General features: G+C 35.0%; 1 protein-coding gene across 1 annotated transcript in view; it reads right to left on the bottom strand.

The window, feature by feature from the left end:
- The window catches only part of YTHDC2 (YTH N6-methyladenosine RNA binding protein C2), a 47,916-nt gene extending 26,149 nt beyond the window's left edge, over positions 1-21,767 (bottom strand). Inside the window, exons 1-18 of the mRNA XM_034432774.3 lie at positions 21,382-21,767; positions 20,125-20,215; positions 18,753-18,949; positions 17,283-17,482; positions 16,939-17,105; positions 14,912-15,014; positions 13,164-13,320; positions 8,778-8,885; positions 8,461-8,606; positions 7,482-7,617; positions 6,934-7,060; positions 4,630-4,695; positions 2,669-2,847; positions 1,902-1,998; positions 1,720-1,807; positions 1,550-1,630; positions 1,222-1,304; positions 875-980 (exon numbers count right to left, since the gene is read on the bottom strand). Coding sequence (XP_034288665.1) covers positions 875-980; positions 1,222-1,304; positions 1,550-1,630; positions 1,720-1,807; positions 1,902-1,998; positions 2,669-2,847; positions 4,630-4,695; positions 6,934-7,060; positions 7,482-7,617; positions 8,461-8,606; positions 8,778-8,885; positions 13,164-13,320; positions 14,912-15,014; positions 16,939-17,105; positions 17,283-17,482; positions 18,753-18,949; positions 20,125-20,215; positions 21,382-21,607 — 2,358 coding nt within the window. The 5' untranslated portion in view covers positions 21,608-21,767. The remainder of the gene's footprint in view (positions 1-874; positions 981-1,221; positions 1,305-1,549; positions 1,631-1,719; positions 1,808-1,901; positions 1,999-2,668; positions 2,848-4,629; positions 4,696-6,933; positions 7,061-7,481; positions 7,618-8,460; positions 8,607-8,777; positions 8,886-13,163; positions 13,321-14,911; positions 15,015-16,938; positions 17,106-17,282; positions 17,483-18,752; positions 18,950-20,124; positions 20,216-21,381) is intronic.
- Between the last annotated feature and the right edge of the window lie 3,568 nt (positions 21,768-25,335).

Here is a 25,335-nt window from a genome sequence, read left to right as displayed (position 1 = left end):
TTTTTGATACTTTTTGAAATGCTGAAATCATATAAGGTCAGATATTGTCAGGCAAAATTTCAAGCATTTCATTGTGGAGAACCTGTGAGATTTCAATCATTTAAAAATAATATTCCAGTTGACAAAATATTTTCCAGTACAAAAAAAAATGTGATACTTGAATCTTTAGGAATATTCCAAGCAATGTTGTATATGCAGGCATGAAAAGAAAACCTACAACAGTGACTATTACCAGATTCAACACTGCATGTTAAGTAAACTCTTGTTCAAGAGACAGTGAGGCTGAAATGCAGGATACCTCATAAAAATCTACTATCCCATTAAGCATTTAGTATAATTTAACATTTAGCACAATTGAAAAATACTGTTATTTTTAATATTCAAAAGATTTCAAGGTTTTTCATGCAATGTTTGCAAAACAGCTTTTAATATAGTTGCATATTTGTTGTGCATAGGGGTCAACCAGAATTTGCTTAGTTTGTTGGGAAAGCCACACTTACTCTTGTAAACACATACATACATACATACACACACACTTTGATAAGCTATCTAACCTAGAAACCATCATTTCATATTCTCTTGTCTCCACGGGCTATTTTTTGGATATGGAAACAAATTCTTGAACTTAATTGATAAAAATATCAGAAAGTAAAAGTAACTAACATTTCTTTAATCACCGTTTCTAAATTAAGATTAATAAAAAGTGAATCAGGGATATTTGTTGAATTTCACAACTTGTGCTAAGCCTCTCTAGTTGGTAGGCTAATTTGAGCCCAATCGCCATAGATGATTCAACAAATCATAGTTAAAATAAACCACAATTTAACTCAAACACATTATTACAAGGGCTTAACAAAGAATAAAAATTACTCACTTGTAGAGGCATTCTTAGAAGTTCAGGTGTCTGAAATTCCAACATATTTTGAAATCTTAACCTACTGAAAAGTCTAAAACAAATTCCAGGTCGACAACGTCCTGCCCTTAGAAGTAAAACATTATTTAAGTTATATTAAAACATTTTTTAAAATATCAAAACAGATTAAAAATTATTCATTAACATTTCTTTCCTAAATTAACATTTTCTTTCCACTTTTAACTTTATATATATCTGTGAGGGTTTCTTGCTAGGTTGGAAAATGGATTTTTTTTATGATGTATCTTAAAAAATATCTCTAATATCTCTAATGCAAACCTAAAAAAATATTTTTATAGTTTTATTACCTGCCCTTCCTCTGAACAGCACTTGCTTTAGAAATCCATACCATCTTAAGCATAGTTACACAATTCAGTGCATCAAAAGACTTCTAGAAAGATAAGAAAAATCTACATTATAAAACATCAATGTTTATTATTAATTACATTTATATTCCTCTAACTTGGCAATTAACATGATATAAATATGAGCACCAAATTAGTAATTAAGATATAATAATATATTATTTTACTAAAGCAATGCCATCATAACTTTAATTACATTTTTCTACAAAGTAATTTTCAATTAAAATATACATTAAATTATAAAATATCCACAACATTAAGGAGAGCATACCTCTTTCATTTTTCCTGAGTCAATCACAAAAACAACATCATTTACTGTGATACTGGTTTCTGCAATATTTGTAGAAAGTATCTGCAGAAATGAAAACAACCACCTTGTAATGACACATTAATGTAAAAATGGGAACAATCATTAAAGAACTAAAGTCATTTGATACTTGCTATTTTGCGGATGCCTAGAGGAGAAGTCTTAAGAACCTTTTTTTGGTCAGATGTCTGCATATTTGAGTGCAGCATAAACACCTGGAATCTGATAGCAAAAAATCAGAATGGAATACCAAAAATATTGCAGTCTTGAAAGTAAATCAAAAAGCCCTTCAAAATAAAAATGTATGAACTTTTACCTGTGAGCATTATCCGCAAATCTTTTGTCATCAAAGAGTATGCGATCTCTCAATCCAACTATCTCATCATATCCAGGAAGAAAAATTAAAACTGCACCTGTATAACAAAGTTCAAATGCTAAAGAAAAATGAACCTAAGCAATTCTAATTATTGCATTCAAGTTTCTCACAATTGATAAAAGTAGCTTTGAAATTTTGAGATATTATATATGTTGTCTTTAGCTTGAGAATTCAAACACTTTCTAAAGGATTTTCTATTATCAGCTAGTTCAAATTGTTCCTGAATGTGAATGTGCTACAAGAGAAATAAAAATAAGCCAAGGTTTCTGCTTTCTTGCCTACATAACTGAATGTGAAACAAATTTCCTCAATTTCATTTATATGCATTTGGCCTTGCTCATAATTGCAAGAAACAAGTGAGAATATCTAATCACATGCTACTGAAAAAAATACTAAAAACCTCACTGCTGGATTAGGTTATGTATGTATCTACCCACACACACACACACACACATGCTGCCTTGGGGTATATCCTGGAGTGTAATGCAAATAATCCATTCTTCAGTCACTGATCTTTAGCATAGCTTATCTCAGGTCTTTCAGAGTTTTTAAGTTATTTTATAGTTATTTTAATTTCTGTTCACCCTGAGTGACTAGGATTGAGCAAAAAACCTTTTAATTAATAAACAAATAAATAAACGAATGAATTAAGCAAACCTTGATATGAAATAATGTATTAATATGGGGCATAGCTAAATGGACATTACCTGCATCACAGCTATGGCAGATGTTGTACAATAGGTGCATTATCAGGTCAAGATCTACCTTTTCATCATCAAAACTGTAGTGATAAGCTTTCAGGAGCTCTCGATCTTCTATATTCAGTTCACCAGCATTAGCGTGGACCAAAGAACTTTCATCTAAATTACCAGACTCTAATGAGGCACTAAAATATATAGCAGAGATAAATAAAGTAAGGTAATACTTATGAAATAGGTGTTAAACCTAAAAAACAAAGAAATCCCAAAATGATTTTTTTCCCCCAATTTTACAAATATTTGGAAACGACAAAGAAATCTTTCTAGGAATGCAACAGCATTGATTCAACAAAGACTTAGTTAATCCGGGAATTTTTGTCTATTTTCCCTTTCATTCTCAAAATCCTAAATAGCCAATAGTAATTCTATCTTGGTTAATAATCCACTGAATTTACCTGAACAGAATAACTTCAATTAATCCATAATCTTACTCACATGCTTTGTTTGTTCAATTTACTCAATGAAAACATTGAAAAACTAGTCTCCATAGAAAGCAACACAGATAACACTTTCAGTATGAACTATCAATCTATCAACAGAGCCTTGGTAGTACAGGAGTTTAAGGCACCCTGTTATTAAGCTGGTTATTAAGACCAGCTGCTTGCAATTACTGCAGGGTTCGAATCTCGCCAAGGCTCAAGGTTGACTCAGCCTTCCATCCTTTCTAAGGTAGGTGAAATGAGGACCCAGTTTGTGGGGGCAATAAGCTGACTTTGTATAAATATACAAAAGGATGAAGGCTATTGCTGAGCACATTGTAAGCCGCCCTGAGTCTTCGGAGAAGGGCGGCATATAAATCAAATAAAAAATAAATTAAAAAAAATTACTCTAATGGCAAGAAAATGAAAGGGAGTTAAGCTTTTATTTATTATACTGCCCATCTTGCCTCTTCCAAGTTCCTAATGGTTTCTATAGCTTAAAGATGAGAATACAAAATAAAACAACTAATTCAGAATGTTCTGATAGAACTCATATAGTGCTGTAATGCAAATAAAACAAAATATGACTTCTACTCAACACTAAAAAATACGTTTTACATTGCATTAAATTACCTCATTTCTTTTAACCCTCTTCCCATATTGTGTTACAACTGTTGTTCAATAATGTTCTAGTTCATCCTATTTCATATCTTTCAAATACAGGCTACATTACAGAAACAAATCATTTGCTAATTTTGCCAGGATCATTAATGCCTTGTTTTCGAGATAGATTGACTTTGAACATATACAAGAAAAAAATAAACTGCGAAGTGCAATGTATGCAATAAAAATAGCTTGGGGATAATCCTAAAATACTTTTATTAAACATTAAGAGTCTTTCAGAGTATCATTAAGTAACTCTTTTTCCTATTTCAATTTTATGATTTTTTTTTACTTTAAAATTCTTAATCTGCTTCAAGAAATAGATAGTCCTTGATTTACATTCAGCTAGTAACTGTTTGAAGTTACAACAGTACTGGAAAAAGTGACTTATGACCAGTTTTCACACTTATGACCATTGCAACATCTCCATGATCACATGATCAAAATTTGGATGCTTGGCAACTGGCATTTATGACAGTTGCACTGTGCCTGGGTCACCTGATTACCATTTGTAACCTTTCCACATGGCTAACAAGCAAAATCAATGGGGCAAGATAATTTGTTTAACGACTGCATGATTCACTTGACAACTGCAGTAATTTGTTTAACAACCATGGCAAAAAAGATCATAAAATGGACTTCACTCACTTATCAACTGCCTGTTTAGCAATGGAAATTTGTGGCTCACTTGTGATTTGAGGACTAACTATATTCCAAAGGCCTAGACAGATTTATGTTACGTAAAGGATCTCCACTAATCAGGTATCAAAAGCATCATAATCATGAAAAAGGTTTTTTAATGCATTTCAGTAACAGAAAATACATTACCAATAAGATTCCAGCAGGTCAATTACTTCTGTCTGCCCAAAGTGTTTAGCCCAATCCAAAGCTGTCCTGTAAAAGTATTTAATAAAATGTTTGGTTTATGCACAACAATGGAACATTCTCAATACTCTTTAGTTACATTTAGTTACAGATTGTTAGCAGGATTCACTGGGATAGGAGTGGGGTTTTTTTTTTTTTTTGGTCTTTCACTGTGAGTTGTATTGTGTTGGGGGGTGCACAAAGGGAGCTCAGCCAATCTCATAGCACACATGTAATCTGACAATAAAGGTTTGAATTGAATTCATTATGGGATTTGCAATAGGTCTATGAAAATCTTTTCAAACAAATGCTTCACAATGACATGTAAACCATGCAGACAGCAGCAAACAGCTTAGAAAACAGCTACATAAGGCTAGAAAAACACGTGACTGCTTTAATAGTTGCAAGAAATGTGCTTTCTACATGCTCCTTTGTACTAATTTTGAAGAATTTGAACAAATCTGATCTTTAAACTTGCTTTATTACTCTGATATTATTTAATGAATCTTTTAATGATAGGAAAAGAGTATCTTAATAATATTTGTACCTCTAAGGTTACACTTTTAACTACTGCTACTAATACAAGTAATCTATAGTATATGAAAAAAATCATTACTTTTGTCAGGTGTCATATGTTTTATTTAATTATTTGCAGAACCACCTATCTACAGCTATTTTTACCAATCTCACAAGTTTGCACTGAGTGGAGATGTTCCAGATCCCCCCACTCAAGTTTTGCTATTTAATGGGATGTGGAAGATGCACGTTCTCTATCACTGTGCCTGCCTTCCCTCACAAACCCCCCCCCCCAAGAATTCTATCAACTTTTCATAGAACCAAGACCTGGCTTTTCTCCTGTGTATTGGGCAAGGACAGTAACTGGGCCCAGTTTGCTTGTTATCCCCAGTTTTGGGTATGCAATGTGTATCACTTGTGATTGGTAAAGAAAATAAGCAGTTAAGAAATACGCTGCAGAGTAGCATTGGTAGGGCACCTATGACAGTTTTGGAAAACATATCTGTATGCAGTGATGTGACTATATCCTCAAGATCAGAATAGTGCAAGTAATGGTATTTCCTGTGGCACTCTATAAAGCTGGACTTTGAAGAAGCAGGCTAGGAAGTATACTGATGCTTTTGAGCTCTGGTGTTGAAGAAAACTCCTCAGAATACTATGGATAGCCAAGAAAACAAACAAGTAGATCACTGAACAAATCTACTCAATTCTCATTCAAGAAACAAATGACCAGGCTCAAATTATCCTCCTTCAGATCTAGCTCTAATGCTGGAAAAGGTGAAAGGAAAGAGAAGAAAAGGATGACCAGGAGCAACTGGGTAGATTTAGTTGCAATGGCAATGGATACGCCATTTGAAGACCAAGTTGGATACAAATTATCATGGAGAATACAAATATACACACATGCATTCATATATACATACAGATATATATAGAGAGAGAATGTGTGTTTCACTAAAATCAATACTGACTTGATAATATATAATCAAATAATAAACTCAGGCTCTCAAAGTGAAGGTGAGGATATTTAAGACTATCAATTGCTTAAAAGTTAAGTTAGTTCTAGTATATTATGTTTCAATAAGTTAGAACCATTATCCTTTTCTCCTTCTTGCTGTGTTCCAATGCACTCATGCTTTCAACTTCAAAATAACTGATACTATGCATTTTAAATTAAATCAGAGTATCAGAATCATAGTATCAAAATATGAGAAAAATATCCTTCCTTGATCCAATACATTTGAAACTGTATTTTATTAAACATTTTAAAAAGATAAAGAAAAAGACAAAAAGAAAAAAAATTACAACCATCAGAGAATTAGGTAAAGAATTTTCAATATTCAATAACCAGTTTTAAATAATAGAGTACAGCATATAAACTCTTTTGTTAAAATCCAAACAATATACAAAAAACCAACAGAAGTAATCAGCAAATCCATCTACTGAAGATTTATTCTGGTTTAACAGATCCTTTACAACTGTAGTATTAAGACTTTTTAGATTAACAAAAAACTCAAATTTCAAATCCATATATACAATTATAATCCAGGAATGTTTTCCAAATTGAGCTAAATTCTGTGGCAAGTTTACTTCTGAGTTATTTTTTTCATTGTTGGATACTACATACTAAAGCATGATCAGAAACTGAAATATTCATCAAAAACTAGAATTAAGCTTTCTTGCCCTTCCCCTTCCAGTCTTATATCCACATACATTCCCTAGAGAAAAACAATGAAAAAATTGTATTTTTACCAGCCATTGGATGATTTGATATGGACATTTGCTCCCATACCAATCAGCTGTTCTACTTGATTCAAAAAACCTCTTCCAGAAGCTACCATTAATGTTGTTGCACTTGTTTCACTATGCCTGTAATCAACTGGGGAGGGAGGGAGAAAAGATGAGAAATATGTCTTAGAAATATTATTTATGAACTGCTCAAACTTTTAACTATTCTTCCAAGATTGTCAAAATATTCTGCTATTGTTACAAAGCATTAAAAATTGAATTGTCCAAATATTAATTATTTTGACTGTTACATACAATTCTATGCACATTTACAAGACAGCTTGTTCAAGATCAAGTTTCATTATTTGAGAAAATTCAGACATTGGAAAAAATGGTGATGATTCATCAGTCACATAGCTGATTTATTCAGGAACCATCAACCATTTCAAAATTATTATTCAGATTTCTAAGAAACCAGAGCTGGGTTATTATTCTGTCAAATGCCATGGCTATCTATGATACCGTATCTCAGCATGTCATTCAGTAAAAAAAGTTAATTATTGTGTACTTACCACTGACATTTTCAGTTAAAATAAGATGGAACACTTGTGCAAAAGCATCAATGTCCTTATGTAGCCAAATATCAGAAAGACAAGCATCCATTTCTTTAATTAACCAAGGTTCAAGACAATTAACATCTTTTTCAGCCTGCAAATGAAAACTCACTTTGTCACTTGAAAAACTTTTTAAACTGGCAAAAACTTCCTAAAACTGGCAAAAAAAAAGAGTGTATTATTAAATTTATATGCCGCCCATCTCGCCAGGGGCATCTCCAGGCGGTTTACAATCATTCAACTAAAATGCAATATAAAACATTAAAACCATAAATAGGGATCTTACATTTAAAATCTAAATTTCAGTTAAAATAAAATTGACCAGGAGAGAGGGAAGCAGCAAAATGTGCACAGAGAGGTGCAATGTTGTCTAATCCATTAGCCAGCTCCAAAATGCCACGCGCCCAGTGGGGCCGAAGAACTTTTGGAAGGCCAAAAGGTGAGTGTAGCTCTCATCTGAGCGAACACAATGTTCCAGAGGATGGGAGCCATAGCTGAAAAGGCTCTTCTTCTGGACCTCACCAGCCAAAATTACTGTATTGTTGTTATTATTGTAAAATTGGGAGAAAGTCATGCATATTCTTGACATAGCCAATATAAGCTGCTTCCATATATATATCAAATTCAATTTTACATGATACAAAGTAAATAAAGCATGAATTCAGTTAAGAGACAGAATGATAAAAGCATGAAGATTTATGCAAAAATTTGAAAAGCACAAAAGAATACAATGTGGAAGTTGTAGCAGAGTTTGGACTTTCACTGTCTTCTAATTTTTTTTGATGAAAATATGGACAAGCATATGAAGATATCTGTGAAAAAAATATATCAACCAAGATTTGATGTTCACTGCCACAGCCTGAGCTTACAACCATAACCATTCCTATCCAATATAAAATCTAACATAAAATATCGAAGATCTTAGAGTAGTACATACCAATTGACTGAAGACAGTGTCACCCCCATCATCTAGCAGTTCATATTCTTCAGCTACATTTGGGACTGCCCTCTGTCGTTGCAATTCAGGCTTGCTATTATCTTGCGCAGAATACCATTCAGTCAAAGTTGTCTGCTGTTTTTCTTCTAGATACCATATTTATGTTTTACATAAAGAAAAAAGTCAAGATTAGATGCATAGCTTTTGCTATGTTAGGATTTTTCCATTGTATTTTATAGCATCTTCCATTTCCATTTTGCAATTTTTATACCAATCAAAACATTAAATTTCCAACAACTACAAAACTAAATACCCACCTCGCTGTTGTTCTTTTTTATATTTGATCATCTCTTTATTTGTATAGCCTGTACTTCTTAATATGTCTTCTAAAAACATTTCTTTTACTTCAAAGGGTCTTCCTGGAACTGGAAATGCAAACATTATTATAAATAATTGAACAATCAATTAGGAATTGTAATAAACACATGTGTTTTTAGACAACACCTAAGTACCTATTTTAAATATAGTTTAATTGAAAGTTTTAAAAACAAGAGTAAAAATTAATATAAAAGAAAAAGAACGAAAAAAGAAAAAGGAAGAAATAAAAGGCAAAGTGCAAAAAGAAAACTAATAGAAAAATAGGAAAGACAAGACATAAAAATTTGGCTTCTGATCTTCTTTACAGCAGTTTTTAAGTACAATTGTAGATCTACCTCCCTTCTTCTTTTAGATAGATTTCAGAAAGACTTTCTCCTATCTATAATCTATTCTATCTAATCGTCAGAATCATAAATCAATAAGTCTATTTTTCCTATTTTATGTAAAAAGTCCACTAGGGATTTCCAGGCAGTAATAATAGCAACAGCAATAGCACTTAAGACTTATATACCACTTCACAGTGCTTTACATCCCTCCCTAAGCGATTTATTGTCAGCATATTGCCCCCAACAATCGGGGTCCTCATTTTACCAACCTCGGAAGGATGGAAGGCTGAGTCAACCTTGAGCTGGTGAGACTCAAACTGCCAAATTGCTGGCAGCCGGCAGTCAGCAGAAGTAGCCTGCAGTACTGCATTCTAACTACTGCGCCACCACAGCTCCTAAACAAATATATATCTCTAATCAAATAGGTTAATTTGGCCATCTCAGCAAGTTCTATCATCTTCTCCAACCATTTTTCCATTGTAGATATTGCCAAATCTTTCCATCTTTATACATACAATAATCTTGCTGCGGTTATCATATACAGGTAATCCTCGACTTACAACAGTTCATTTAGTGACCGTTCAAAGTTTAACAGCACTGAAAAAAGTGACTTCCAACCATTTTTCATATTTACAACATTGCACCACCCCCATAGTCATGTGATTAAAAATCAGACCCTTGGCAACTGACTCATTTATAATGGTTGCAGTGTCCTGGGGACATATAATTACCTTTTGAGACCTTCGCACAAGAATCTGGGAGGCCCGATTCACTTAACAACAGCGTTACTAATTTAACTACAGTGATTCACTTAACTGTACCAAGAAAGGTTGTAAAAAATGTCACTTAACAAATGTCTCAATTAGCAACATAAAGTTTGGGCTCAGTTGTGCTTGTAAGTCGAGGATTACCTGTATAAAAACAAAATTCCATTAGTTTTTTCCAACTGTTGGTCCAACAGTATCAAAAGAAAAAGTCCTGGTTTTTATTTGTATATTAATCTTTAAAATCTTTGGTGTATGGATTTAAGCCCAAAATCTTCCAGCTTTTTTGCATGTCCATGAAGCACAATAAAATGACCAAGTGAAGCAGATTTCAATGAAAATATTATCTGCTTTAAGTTAAAGGGTCATGCTTATTATACTGATTTGATTAGTTAGCTATTAGTCCAGAGAGATGAACTTTAGTAAATAGTCCCTATTGCCACACTTGTTAGTATGCCTTTCTGTACTCTTTGCTTTGCTCACTTTTTTTTAATTTTTTTATTAAAGTAAACACAAAACAAAAAATACATACAAACATAGATACATTGAAACAATACGAAAGAAAAAACAGACCAACACTAACTCAGTCCACTGACTGACTACTAAAAGCTGTTGCATCGGTGGTTATTTTCTATTTCGTCTATTCTTTTCTGTACATATCTATTTCAAATGTTTGCCTATTTAGACATTCATACATATCCAAGATTTCCTTTTTATAAAAATATCAACTACATCTTATAGCTTTCTAGAAATCCTTCTAAGTTTTTATCTACATCCACATTCTATTTTGCTTCTTACATATTTGTCTATGTTTCTTGGTTAGATTGACAAACTGTAATATTTGTTGGTCCTATCTTTCCCTCTAACCAGGTGTACCACCTTTGCCAGACTAAATAGTAATCGGTATCATCCTTCTCTTGCAATTCTTTTGTAAATCTGTCCATTTCTGCACATTGTTATTTTCGAAATTATTTTTTCTTCTGTTGGTAATAATTCGGATTTCCAGTTTTGAGCGTATGTTATACGTGCCGCTGTTAAGATGTGAATAATAAGATATTTCATCTCTTTATTATATTGTATTTATTATTTATTATATTATATTATATTATATTATATTATATTATATTATATTATATTATATTATATTATATTATATTATATTATATTATATTATATTATATTATATTGTGGTGTGGTCATTCCAAATAAAAAAAAACTCCGGTTTCATTTCGACCTGGTTATTTCTTCAATCATTTTCCTGATTTCCTGCCAATAATGTTGCACTCTTCTGCAGGACCACCAGATGTGGTAATATGACCCCTTTTGTGACTTGCATTTCCAACACATTGGAGACATATTTGGGAACATTTTAGCCAAACGTGCTGGTGGGAGGTGCCATCTGTAAAACATCTTGTAAAGATTTTCTTTATATGGTATCCATAGTGTCAGTTTGTAGTTTTCTGTCCATAACTTATCCCATTTATCCAGTTCTATGCTATGCCCTATATTTCTTGCCCAGGTTATCATATTTTCTTTCACCGATTCCTCCTCTAATTTGTACTTTATTAAGTATCTGTAAATTTTAGTTATCATTTTCTCATCCATACTTTTTAATATTTTATCCAATTCGTTTGGTTCCGTTTGAAATCCATATTGTGTCACAATATGCTTTGCTCATTCTCAGTGAGTTAAGCATTAATATATAGGTAATGGTAACATGCTTTATTTAAGTATCCTTCTATTGATCTTCACTTAATTTTAATAGGCTCCAGGTTAATTACATATATCTGCTTAGCTGCATATTAGTTTAATTGCATAAATCTGGACGTGATTTCTGGGACTCTGGGTCCAGTCAAAGAATCCACTTATGCCAGCACAAATAATGCAAATCATAGTACAATCAATCAATCAATCAATCATTAATAAATCTTCTGTTGGCATATTTTCCATAGCCAGCCACTTCACTTGCAATATTTTTTCTCTACCCAATCTTCTTTCATAGACTGGAATGATACCAGCTACAGAACTACAAACTCTTTGTATTTTTCCTTCCAAAAATTTAAAATTCTGAGCTGAGGTCATTGCAATTATTCTAGGTAATAACATTTGTCACATATATTTATGAACAAGAAATTAGTAGACATGAGGAGTCTTGGCAGTTATTTCAGCACACTCCTAGTGCAGAGGTGTCAAACTCGATTTCATTGAGGGCTACATCAGGGTTGTGTTTGACTTTGACCTCAGGAGACTGGGGTAGGTGTGGCCAAGGTAGGCGTGGCCAGCTTGACATTACTTGTGTAATGGGTTCCTATAGTGGCCCGAATGCTGTGTCAGCAAAAACAGGCTCCCCATCTACAACCCTCTGCCAGCAAAAACGGAGCTTGGGAGGGTCCTATGCTGAAAACAGAGATTGGGAGCCCGTTTTTGCTGACAGAGGCACCGTGGGCCAGTCCTTTGTAGTTACCAGGGCGATCCCGCAGACCAGATCTAAGCATCCCGTGGGCCAGCCGCATCCAGCCTTGAGTTTAACACCCCTGCCCTAGTGCATATTCTTGGAAAATGAAAACTAATTCTTAATAAGCCAGTAAGTCTGGCCAGCAGACAATAGCAGTTATGAGTCTCCTGCTATTCAAACAGAGAGACACAATCTTTTATATCCTGTTAAGTGGTGTTATTCTCCTGTTTGGCTATTTATATTCTGATGACCTGAAAGCTGTTGATAAATTCCAGAATGTCTGCAGAATGTTTAGTTTTGTTCCTCTGTGTCAGTGTTGGAATTTGGCTTTTTTTTTCTTTATGGCAAATTGCTTCCTCCCTCAATTCTGCTGTAATTCTGCCTTCTTTCTTTCTTTGGTAATTCTTCATCTAAGTTCTTTCTCAGGAACTGAAGTATGGCCAATATTTGAGCAAACACTGGCCACACTTCAGTTCTTAAGAAAGAACTTAGATGAAAACTTAACCAAACAAAGAACTTAACCATCCTTTCTAAGGTAGGTAAAATGAGGACCCAGATTATGGGGGCAATAAGCTGACTTTGTATAAATATACAAAAGTATGAAGGCTATTGCTTAACGCTTTGTAAGCCGCCCTGAGTTTCCGGAGAAGGGCGGCATATAAATCAAATTAAAAAAAAAAAAAAACCCTCACTACCCCCGCACTCTCTCTCTCTCAGAGTAATACATATTTTCTTGAACTGTATTTAATACTGGGATTTTAAAAAAATACTTGAACTTACTATATATCACTGGACAGCCTCCAAAATATCTGAGGAAGAGATTCACATCAAGAGCAGCACTAGAAAGTATGAGTTTCAATGTCGAATGTTTTTGTAACATATCTCTTAATTTTGTTAACAAAAAATCACTGAATCGATCTCTTTCATGGACTTCATCCTGCAACATAAACAACCCATGATTTTTATAATAAAACCTGAGCATTTTGTTACATCACATTATAATTTGTTTCTTGTTGTCATGTTAACTGAAGTTGTTCACTTCTTGCAAACATCTCAATTATACATATCTCATTATTTAGATATAAATTTAATAAGGCTCCTTGGACAGAAAAGGTGACAAACAAGCATGTAGTAGGTCATATAAACCTTACCATATGGCTGAAAGACAAAATCACAAAATTCCACCTTACTTATTCCAGTCATATCATATGATGAAACTCACTGGAAAAGACAACGATGCTTAGAATGGTCAGCAGTAAAAGGAAAAAGACTGTTTAAAACACAATGGCTAGACACTATAAAAGCCAACATCAGCCAAAGAATAAAATAACTGAAAGAAACTGCACAGGATAAAAAAATATGGAGCGCGCTGGTCCATAGAATCATTGAGAATCAAACACGATTGAACAGATAGTATAATCACTATGATTATCATCCATGTTTTCCCTATGGCAGCCATAGTTCTTAAAATTCCAATGAAACCGTTGGCCATAAGATTTTGAAACCCCTGACATGGAAAAGATGATAATAGAAATGATGGTCATGCTTTTTTTTTGTCTTTATTAATATGTATCATAATGACCAAGGTAACTACACTGAAGTTATGTTTTGTTATGTTTTACTGCATTGGTCTACAAATACTGGTTTTCATTTCTATTGGTCGACATTAATTTTCCCTACCTTGTGCACGCTCTTAATATATGGGCTTAAACTCTCAGAATTACCTAGCCATTGTCCCATCTAATATTAATAGTCCCCAAAATCAACATATAATTCATCCTGCTTTCAATGTTAGGATTTTATGTAGTATTTTGCTTCAGAGTATTCAAGCTGTCAAATAAAAGGCAGTTTTAAAAAAACCAATCAGAATCCCAAATTCTACATGGTTCATTTGAGAACTGCTCCTTAAATCTCACATTCTGATTATATATAGAAATTGCTGAAGAAATTATATGCTTTCATAATTCGGTACCCATAGGTACCAAGTATGTTCACATTGGAAGATAAATGTTTTTATCAAACCACTTTAAAGTCAAAATGATCAGAATTTCAAAATAATTTAAAATAATTTTAATTAAATTGTAAATTTATCAATATATTATTTCACAATTCAAGCTTACAAACACTGGTAGAAATATCTAGTATGTAGGTATAGTTGTTCAAAAGTTATAAAACCTACTAAAGTTATAAAAAGTATAATAATAAAATTCTATTCAATTCATCTATAGAAGTTTAAAAAATGAATCAAAACCTATTCCTCTATTGGAGTCCAGGAGCAAGTGCCTCAAAGTAATATATGATCAATAATGCAATACAAGAGTTACAGGGGAAAAGGCATCCTTAGAAATTGATTAAATAAATAATACCACTAATATGCTAATAAAAAATGTGTTTATACGTTCATATTTTTACTTTAATTTTTTATTTAAAAATTATTTTTATTTTATTTTAAAATAAATAAAATTTTGTATTAAAAAGCTTGCACATGAACAAGGATACCATTTCTGAAAAACATTGGCCAAACTTACCACAATAACATGAGTTACAGTAGACAATGCGCTATCCCCCGCCATTAGTGTACGAAGTAATACACCATTCGTGCAAAATGTTAAGAGCGTTTTTGGAGAAACCCTGTTAATATAAAGTTATTTTTTAGATTTTGTAAGTCTCTCCAAAGCACCAATGTGTGAGTTGGGTAGCTATAAAAATTGTTTAATGAATAAATAAAAACATTTAAGCACAATTACATAGAGATGAAGTTGCTAGAAATAAAGGCTTCTAATCACAATGTTATCACTTCAACACTAAATTTTGAACAAGCTATACTGCAAAGCTGTACTGCAATGGAGCAATATTATTCTGAAAGACCAAATGACTTGTTTTAAAGTGTAGATTTAACACAAAGAAAAGATTGCATTATAGAAAACTCTGTCTAAGCAAAAACCATAGAGAAAGGGTATGTTACATGTAGTTCGTCTATCGAAATTTATCTGTAACATGGCACATACTAGCAGGTGGAAATGTTTTTTTCTAAATTTTACTTACACAAAATCTTAGGCTAGAAGGTGGTGCTTAAAATATAAAACAGTTCATGTTCATTCAATGAGGGATACAGACTGTTTCTCAACAAATCAATGTCAGCATTACACATAGAAACATGTAAGAAATATTTTTAACTTAACTACACTTAGTTTCACAATTTCCAAGCTTGATTAACATAATCAAGAATACTAGTGTGAGGAATCACAAAAAGAGTAGAGTACTGGACAGTAAGGAGGGAAAGGAAAATCACTACCAGCATTAAAACAAATTTTGGACTACATTTTTAAAACTTTGGAAATGTAAACCAATGAATCACTGGGATAGTTTTTTTAAAAAATCTATGAGGCAAAACATTCTGTGGAAAGCATCCCATAAATACTATATCACTTTGTTATGTACTGCTGACTAATTCTGGAAAGAATTATCAAAAAATAGACTTGGGAGATGATGCAATAGATGTTAATTTGGAAACCGTATATATCTATTAGTATTTATCACTATAATGCAACACAGCATTAATAGTCAAACAAGCCTATTACAGGTAGTCCTTGACTTATAACTGATCATTTAGTTGCAGGCTCCAAAATGGGTTGGTCACCAGGACCAGAGGTTTTGTCTTTCGAGCTTTTGGACTTGTGCTGGATACCACCTTCAGTACAAAGATGGACTCCAGCACTAGTCTGAAAGCTCGGAAGACAAAACCTCTGGTCCCAGTGACTGACCCGGATTGGATCCTGCAACATTATCCTGGGACACGTATATCTGCCTTCATTCGTGGTCATTTAGTGACTGCTCAAAGTTACAATGAACCACCTCAAAAATGTACTGATGTCTGTAGAAGTGACAGAATCTTGGGACAGAGTCAAAAAAGGAATCGGCCTAGAGTCCCTACATTGCCACAAATGGACTAAGTTCAAACTCTCTGGAATTCTATTGATACTTACCTAACACCAAGATAGTGCTAACCATTAATTTAGTAGATTCCTATACATAGGGATAACTAGTAATAAAATCAATTTAATTAGAACGTCATACTATTCTGATCTTTCCCACCTGACAACAATTCAGATTCAAAGTTCTGGCCTCCCCACCATGGTCATGTCATTGCATTTTGGGTGCTTGGCAACCAGACCACATTTATGGTCATTTGCAGTTTTCCATGCCATTTACTTCTGGTTTCCAGCAAAAAACACCCATTGTGGACAATGGTTTCGTGTAATGACTGTCGTAAAAAAGCTCATAAAATTTGGAATGCAGATGCCTTGATTTATGACTGTCATGATATATGACAGAAATTCTGGGTTCATTTATGGTCGTAAATTGAGGACTACCTGCATACCAGTCTTCCTATACCAAAAGAAGAGGGAATCAGAGGTATAGAATCAAAAAGAAAAAATATAATATGTCAAGCAAGGGGTGAGATTATCTCTAAACTTTGTTACTTGTACAATCTGTAATCTGCAAAACTTCTAAAATACTGAAATCCAAGAATACAAAAGACATTTGGTGAGACCTGCTTTCTAATCGGATCTGATAACCAATAGTCTGACCAATCTTCTCTCTTCTTTCAGCAGCAACTCTTTCAGCCACAGCAATCGCCGCTAACCGTCTTGGTTGAGTGCAAAATATGCGACACGGTATGCCATTTTTATAACAGTCATCAAGTAGAAATTGAGGTATCTGAACATAAAGATAGGTGTTATTGATAGAAAAAAAATCAGTTAACTAGACATACAAATCCCACATCACATATTACTATCTGAAACTGGATGATTTTAAAATATTAAAACTATTTACTTATCTATTACGACAACTGTTTCATATTTTTTATTTTTCTTAGATATAGATATAGCATACCTGAGTAGTTTTCCCAGATCCAGTTTCCCCCACAATCAAAATTACTTTATTTTCTTTAATAATTCTAACAATTTCATCTTGCTTTTCATAAACTGGTAGAGACTGCCGAAACGAATCAAATTCTGATTCTCCCCGTTTCACTGGGATCTGAGGGATGCCACTGTTAAGACGCCCACTTGTTTTGCTCATTTCTCTATTCTCTAGGAGAAAAAAATAAGGAATATGATAAGCAGAAAATCTATCTATTCTAACATGCAATAAATAAACAATTTTGTTTTAGAAATTGAATATCACGCAGCAAGACAGTACCAAACTATTACTTAGTTTGTACTGTAATAGTATCCTTGATAAATAAAATTCCGGTGGAACATAACTGTGAATAAACAGGAATTGCTCAGCCGGACAATAGACCCACATTCCATTTGTTCACAATGTATACAGAACAGCTATTCTTTATTTACATTTTCATTCAGAAAACCAGGCAAATCAAAGTAGTAAATAGCTTAGTGACATCCAGAACTAATACTACCTGACTTACAGCTCCCAGGTGAAAGATTTAGGACTACTCTCATCACTTCTATGTGGCCACCAAACTACCTGGTCTGCTAAAAGTTTGCCTATTTAAGACTTAATAGAACAGAGGGGAGATTTTAACCTTTTTAAAAATATTGTATAGATTATGAGATTAAAACAGCTAAACTCAGGCCTACCATAAGGCGGAAGTAGAACGTAAATTCATTTTTTGGGTACAAAAATAGTTTAACATGATCTTTGAACTACAATAGTAGGAAAAATCAAAAATGTTTCTGAGGAATCAAAGAGCAGGCTGGTCCACTGTGTATCTCCTCAGACTTCTTCAGAATCTCATCTGATATGGCCCAGGCTCCTCAAAAGTAAAATTTAATGTGGAATCTGTACTGAAATCCCACTTGAACAATGTCAAATTCAACCTACTGTTCATTAACAGTAACAGAGTTGGAAGGGACCTTGGAGGTCATCTAGTCCAATCCCCTGCTCACGCAGGAGACCTATACTAGGGATTTGAACTGCCAAACTGCAGACCTTTCTGATCGACAAGCTCAGTCTCTTAGCCACTGAGCCACCCAGCTATCTCCATTCTTAATGAAGTTATTCCTGTGACTCTTATTGTTACTTGCTACTGAAAATATGGGTATGTATCCTGAGTTCTGCTTGGAACTCATTAAAGAGAATGGGAAGCATTCCACTAAAATTCTCTTTTCTTTTTTAGGGAAGAATTAGAAAAGTCTTCAAAACACAACAACAAAGCAGTATTGGGGAAATGGTGAATCAGCACCATCAGCACAGAATTGAACTCACACTCCGTAGGATAGCAATCATCACATTTTATAAAAATCTCAGACTGTAATGGTAACATTTTTTAAGCATGTCTTTCGCAACATATTTTCCTCCCGTAATTTACTGTAGTTTTTCACAGGATATTCAACCTACCAGCTTCAACAGCAAATACATTTCCCCTCTCTGTTTTTGGTTGAAGTTCTGTACGTTCTTTATTGGTAACAGGAAATCTCTGAACTAAACTTCTAATAGCATGCTTTGTGTTTGGAATCAAATTACAAGTCATCACTGTATGTGCTAATTCGGATCCATCTTTTTTCTTCACAGTTAGATATCTGTTCGCTCCTTTCCTGTAATATGGATGCATTGTTATATTTATCACCAGAATGATCCTTAACATTCACTTTAATCTGGACATTAAATAATTATCTCAAAGAATATTAAAATATGCTAGGTTTCTGTTTAATTTGTTCTCTGTAAGTGTTATTTCTGAATTATCAATGCATAGCATTCAGCTACTCTGAAATGCAATCAAACACACAGTTGAGTATAGCAAATCCCTACTGTATTTTAAATGCTCAGTATACATTTCAATAAATAGGATTTAAAACATGTAGAATTGAGTTTGTTTCTAGGACAAGGCTTTTTATACTGTAAACTGAAATGGCTATCTAAACACATACTTTTAAAAGCATTAATAACTTTTTAGGAGCATCTAAGATTTTATTAATGACAATCATATAAGAGTAAAAGTAAAGTATCTTTTAAATGAAGTTGAATCTTGGTGATTGATTGATACATTCATGCAATCTTCTTGATATAAGGTTTTCTACTGCTGACTTCCTGGATATTCTTAACTTCCCAGTTAGTCTTCAGTGCTTGGTGATCTTCCATTTCAACACTAACCAGGGTGATCCTAGTTATGTTCCAAACTCAGTCAGATGCTGCCATCTACTGACATCATGATTAAGTATCACAATTATTTGTAACTAAAGAAACTTCATTGTGATTATTCAAACAATCATATATAGTTTTAGCATCTGATATTCTCAGAATAAAATACAGTAAAAAATTTTACATAGTCAATGATCAGAAAACCTAGAGTTAATTCTTAACAATATTTATTTAGAAGAAAGTCCAGTCCATTTCAATGCATTTTACTTCTAACAGAATTTATGTACCCTTCTAAACGTAAGAATAGTCATTTTCTAAATATTTTTAAGATAAAAAATATAAAATCTAAATGAATGTATTTATTGCAGCAACACAGGAAAAATTTATAGCCAATGTTATCTGGCTATCAATTCTACCTAAACATGGAATTATGAACAAGCACTTGACAGCAATACAGTAACTATATGTAGCACTATTTAAAACAGAAGCACACCAAACTCATGAAGAACTCAATATCATTAAAATACTTCAAAAGCTTAAAACTACAGTTGTATCAGAAACATTAATTCTGAACTATCCATGTTGATTTACAATACATGGAAGCTGCTTATTTTATAAGATACCAGCTTACCCTTTGCTTTTAGAAATCAAACCAAGAGACTGACTTAGCCGATGAATAAAAGCTCTCTCAGTGCTGGTCAATGATGAAGGAAAATCCATTTCTGCAGGGGAAAGTTACAACAGGAATATTCAGTCATTGGATTATTTTCATTCATAAGCAGGAACAAATATTTCTCAAAGATGAGAAAAGAGTCTCATCTGGGAAGATTCCACTGAATTCTATGGAGCTTATTTCACAACAGAACACAGTTATATTATGTGCCAATTAACAAATTTGATTAGTAATACACTGGGGAGAAAATTATTGATTGCTAAATGTGAAAATATCTTTTATTTTACATGGCATTTAAATAAATGGACAAATGAATATATGATAAATATTATACCAAAGAAGTATATAAAGTATATAAGTATATTCTTTAACTTGAATAATTTCTTCAACCAAGAAATGCTTGGTGCCCAGGGTCTGTTAAACTTGCTGGATTCATTATGAATCCATGCTTGCTTGTTACCTTTCCAAGGTATTTGGGACAGCACAATTGGAAACATGCCTCATCTGCAGCTTGGTCTTGCTGTATACACACATACACACACACACAAATATTAGAGCCAAATGATTCAACTCATATTTAATCTTCCCTTAGTATACCTGATATAAAACCGTAGAAAAACCTTTTATTTCTGAATGTTTAAAATTATCAGTATGGGCAACTCCCCCATTAAAGAATCTGTATTCAATGGGTTTGGGGAAAACTGCCTTTGAATTGCAAAAGAATGAAAGATCCTAGATATCTAACAGATTAAAAAAAGATTGAATATGGTCCTTAATAAAGGCGGTATTGATGCTGCTACATTATTTCTGCAGCAACAACTACAAACCAGCAACCAGCATTTGTACTTTCCTAGCCAGAGTAACTAATGAAGGGGGAGATAAGGTTGGCCTCCTTTACATAAGACATATATCACTTTTGACCCCAAGGGTAAGAGAAACAATACAGGCAGTTGTTTACCAGGAATTGATTATTCCATAAGGAATACCCTCCAGTTGTGTTGAATCACAACTCTCATTGTGTTTGTCCGATACACTGAGAGAGCGCTTGCAGGTCAATCCAGAGGAAGAACCAACAAGAAGGAGCACTTAATTTGCAAACCTTTAACAGTGGATTAGCTTGTTGGGGGGGGGTTGCCCTGTTTCAAAGAAGGGACGACTCCCCCCCCCCCCCAAATCAACTGTGGGTCGCCTCGGGAGTAGGGAACCAGCCTTTACCTCGTTGGTCCCCATAGCGAAACCGTTCCAGAGAGATATTCACAGCGATTTTCACTTCTTCGTCAATACGAATGTCCTTCAGTCCCTTAGTGCGACCACCGCCGGAGCAGGACGACGAAGAGGAGGCGGTGGAGGCGGTGGAGGGGCCTCCGCTTGTGGACCCGCTCCCCGAGGGCCGAGGGCCGGTCCCCGAGGGCCGAGGCGAGACGCTATTTGGCCGGGACATCTCCTAGGGCCGTCCTGGAGCTCAAGCTCAGCTCGGGATGCTCGGCGCCGGCAGAGGGAGCTGGGTAGGGCCGCAGCAGGCCCGAGACAGCCCAAAACTCGGTCGGGAAACCGAAAGGAGCAGCTCAAGGGGTGGAGCCTTCGGCTGCGAGGGTGACGTCACAGCCTTCCAGGCGGGAAAGGGAAGGTAGAAAGAGAAGAAGCCGCTTTTATAAACTGGCGCTGATGAGGGGAGGTCGCTTTCCTCTGTCTCAAAATGCGACGATATTGCGAGTCAAGCCCGATTCGATTTACTGAGCGTGGCTGTTTTATAGGTCGCTGCCACATTTTGGCCTAGTGGACAGACACTGATACTGCGAGCGGGCTAAATTAAAATACGATTCCAGGGTGTTGTGTGATTAGGGTGATTTTTAAAATATGGTTAAATCTCCCGAAAGAGATCGCCTTCTGAGCATGTTAAATAAATAGAACAACAACGCATCCTTTTTCTGGCATGATGGAGATGGATAACTTTATTTTTACATAAGTTTTTGTGGATCAGATGATGATGTCTGGCATACTTCCAGCGTTGTCTTAAACAAGTTGTTTAGTAATGAAACACGCTTCTGCTAAGTAATAAATCACAGTGGCTGCCTTCACAAAGCATCCTAAACCAAATCAAAATTTGGCATCTTGGTAGGGTTTTTTGTCATTCTGAGGAAGAAGCCCTTGATTTAACCATAAGGACTAAAACACTGTTATTAACATCTGCTTGCAATTACTGCAAGTTCAAATCTCACCAGGCTCAAGGTTGACTCAATCTTCCATCCTTTCAAAGGTAGGTAAAATGAGGACCCAGACTGTGGGAGCAATAAACTGACTTTGTATAAATATACAAAAGTATGAGGGCTATTGCTTAACGCATTGTAAGCCGCCCTGAGTCTCCGGAGAAGGGCGGCATATAAATTAAAGCAAAAAAAAAAAAAGGCAAAATCCTATTTGAACTCAGCCTCTTATATTTTAGTATATATTTAATTGTATCTACAGGCAAGTTCTGAATTTCATCACTGGATATCTGTGCTTCAATAAAAAAAGAGAGATCCTACTATCCAGCTAAACATGGAAGCTTTCTGGAGAAACAGCATTTTTATTTTCTCATGTACTGACTACTACATTGTTCTATATGCAGGTCTAATGTTATGGAAGAGTATTAAACCTATGTCCATCCTGGAATTTTCTTTCTATTCTTCCCCACCATGTCATGACCATGTCAATCTAGTTTTGAGTTTACAGTCTACCAGAAGAATACAATGTTTGAAAATGTTATTGCTATAAACTCAAATATCAGATCTATATGCTACTAAAACTCTTGATATCATCTTTAAATGGGTAATATGGTGAACTATTAGGCAACAATTTTTGAACCAAGATACCTTTTGAACCTAGATACAGAAGTAATGATTTCCAAGGGAATGAAATTTGGGGACATTGTGGCTTCAGTACTGCAGGCTGCTGCTAGGCTGCAGCTTAGTCACACAATCTTCATTTTTAATGTTCTGTGGCAGTTTACCAGCCACTCTTGCACTCCCTTCCTGAATCAGTACCAGCCACTTGCCTGCTGGAAAGGGAGAGGAAGAGAAAGAGGAAGAAACAGAAAAGAATCCCCATGCATCCTTCCCATCTACATGCTCCCACAATGCCTCCCATGTTGCCCCCCACATGCTTTCTCTGACCCAACTTACACCTTAGATGCCTGCCTTGACCCACCCAGCACTTTGCTCACCCCCATGCACCTCATCTCCCAGATCTGCATTACTTCATGCACACTTTCCCTGACCTATTTGGCACTTTAGGCATTCCCACACACCTTCCTAACCGGCACCACCTCCTATGCCTTATTCCCAATCTGCATAGCAAAACTCCCAAACATTTCCAGGCATCTTTCACAAACCCAAGCAATCCCCTACTGCATGCCATCTCTGACTGCATTCCATTCCCTGCATCCTTCCATTCTTATTAACCCGCATTGCCACACTGCGCATCCTACTTGATCTGCACAGCACCCCTTGTGCATACCTGTGATTCCATCAGTGGTGGAAATCAAATTTTTTTACTACCAGTTCTGTGAGCATGGCTTGTTGGGCATGGCAGGGGAAGGATACTGCAAAATCCCCATTCCCTCCCCACTCCTGGGGGAAGGATATTGGAAAATCTCCATTCCCACCCCACTCTGGGCCAGCCAGAGGTGGTATTTGCTGGTTCTCTGAACTACTCAAAATTTCCGCTACCGGTTCTCCAGAACCTGCTGAATAGCACCCCTGGACCCCATGCACTGTTATTAACGTATGTCATACACATAGCCTGCATAGCATCTTCTGTGCATCCCAGATACTCTGCCCGAATTATGCTGCCCATCCACATATCCTCTACAACCCATGTGGCATCTCTGGTGCAAACCCACACACCCATCCCTTCCAACAGCACCTCTCACATGTACCCATGTACCGTTTCTGACCTGCACCTCCATGCATCCTCCCTTCTTCACCTACTCAGTAGCAGCCATTTATACCCCTGATGGTGTTGGACTTGCTACAGTGCTGGTTTCCCCACTGACTTTCTTGCAAGCTGCCCACAAGCAAACTCAATGGGAAAGTTGTCAGGAATGCGAGGGAGGAAGATTTCCGATGCTACCTGCACAAGGAAACTCAGTGGGGAAGTTGGAAATTGCTCCTGATGTCACTGTTTTATTGCCCATTTGTGGTAATATTCTGTTTAGTTAAAGAAATCTCTGAAACGATGGCCCAGCAGGACTTGGATTGTCAAGTATGATATAAAATTTTATAATCCATTTCATTTTCTCTTTAATATATTTCTTATATTATTATGCTATTTATTTAAATTTTTAATTCCAGGAGCTTTTTAATTGAGAATATATCTCTCTCTGGTACTTAACTGGCTTGTTCTAATCACTCATATGTACAATTTAATTGTTAATTTGTTCTGTAAAATGCAATATAATTTGGGACTTGGATCTCTGAATTAATTTCTACCTCCAAATTAAGCTACCCTGCAATCTCTCCAGGCACCTACTATAGAGGATCCCAACAACTCAGGTGAAATTGATAACAATTGAGGCAGGGGCGGGTTCTGCTTACTTTTACTACCAATTCACAACGGGGCTGCGCACTTGACTACCATAAGCCAGACAGATGGTGCTGTATCAAAAAAAAACCCCAAACACTCTTCCATAAACCATTTCATAGTACCTCAACTCTCCATTATTCACAAACTCAAGTACAATGTAGCTGCTGAAAGGTAGAAAATAAAGCTACTAAAAACAAATGAAAATCTGCCACATTGGCTAAAAGTATTTAAAGTTAAATTGAATTAATTTACATATCAAGTTGGAGATTTGATCTCATGTTCATAAAGCATACATTTGCAACATTGAGTTTGCTAATCAATAAATCACTTCAAGAGAAATCAGAGACAGAGTCATAGGAAAGTTTTACTTAAGGCAATGCAAATTTACGATTACAGTATAGTTAATGTGTAACGTAATATAAACAGGTATATTTTGGCCAGATGCAACATTTCCTTCTACTTTTTACCAACGACACTTTTACATCTCTTATATGACATACATAATGATTGTTTGGCACGAAACGCAGATAGAAGCATTTTTGCTCAAGGCTAATCGTCAGCAAGTCCAAACATAACTTTTGCAGTGCAGTTTTACGGTGGTCGTCC

Source organism: Pantherophis guttatus, chromosome 2, assembly GCF_059756535.1.
Source record: "Pantherophis guttatus breed Tessera chromosome 2, ASM5975653v1, whole genome shotgun sequence".
In the NCBI taxonomy this organism is placed as follows: Eukaryota; Metazoa; Chordata; class Lepidosauria; order Squamata; family Colubridae; genus Pantherophis; species Pantherophis guttatus.
Note: the sequence above shows the minus strand (reverse complement) of the source record. Positions and strands in the feature narration are given on the sequence as shown.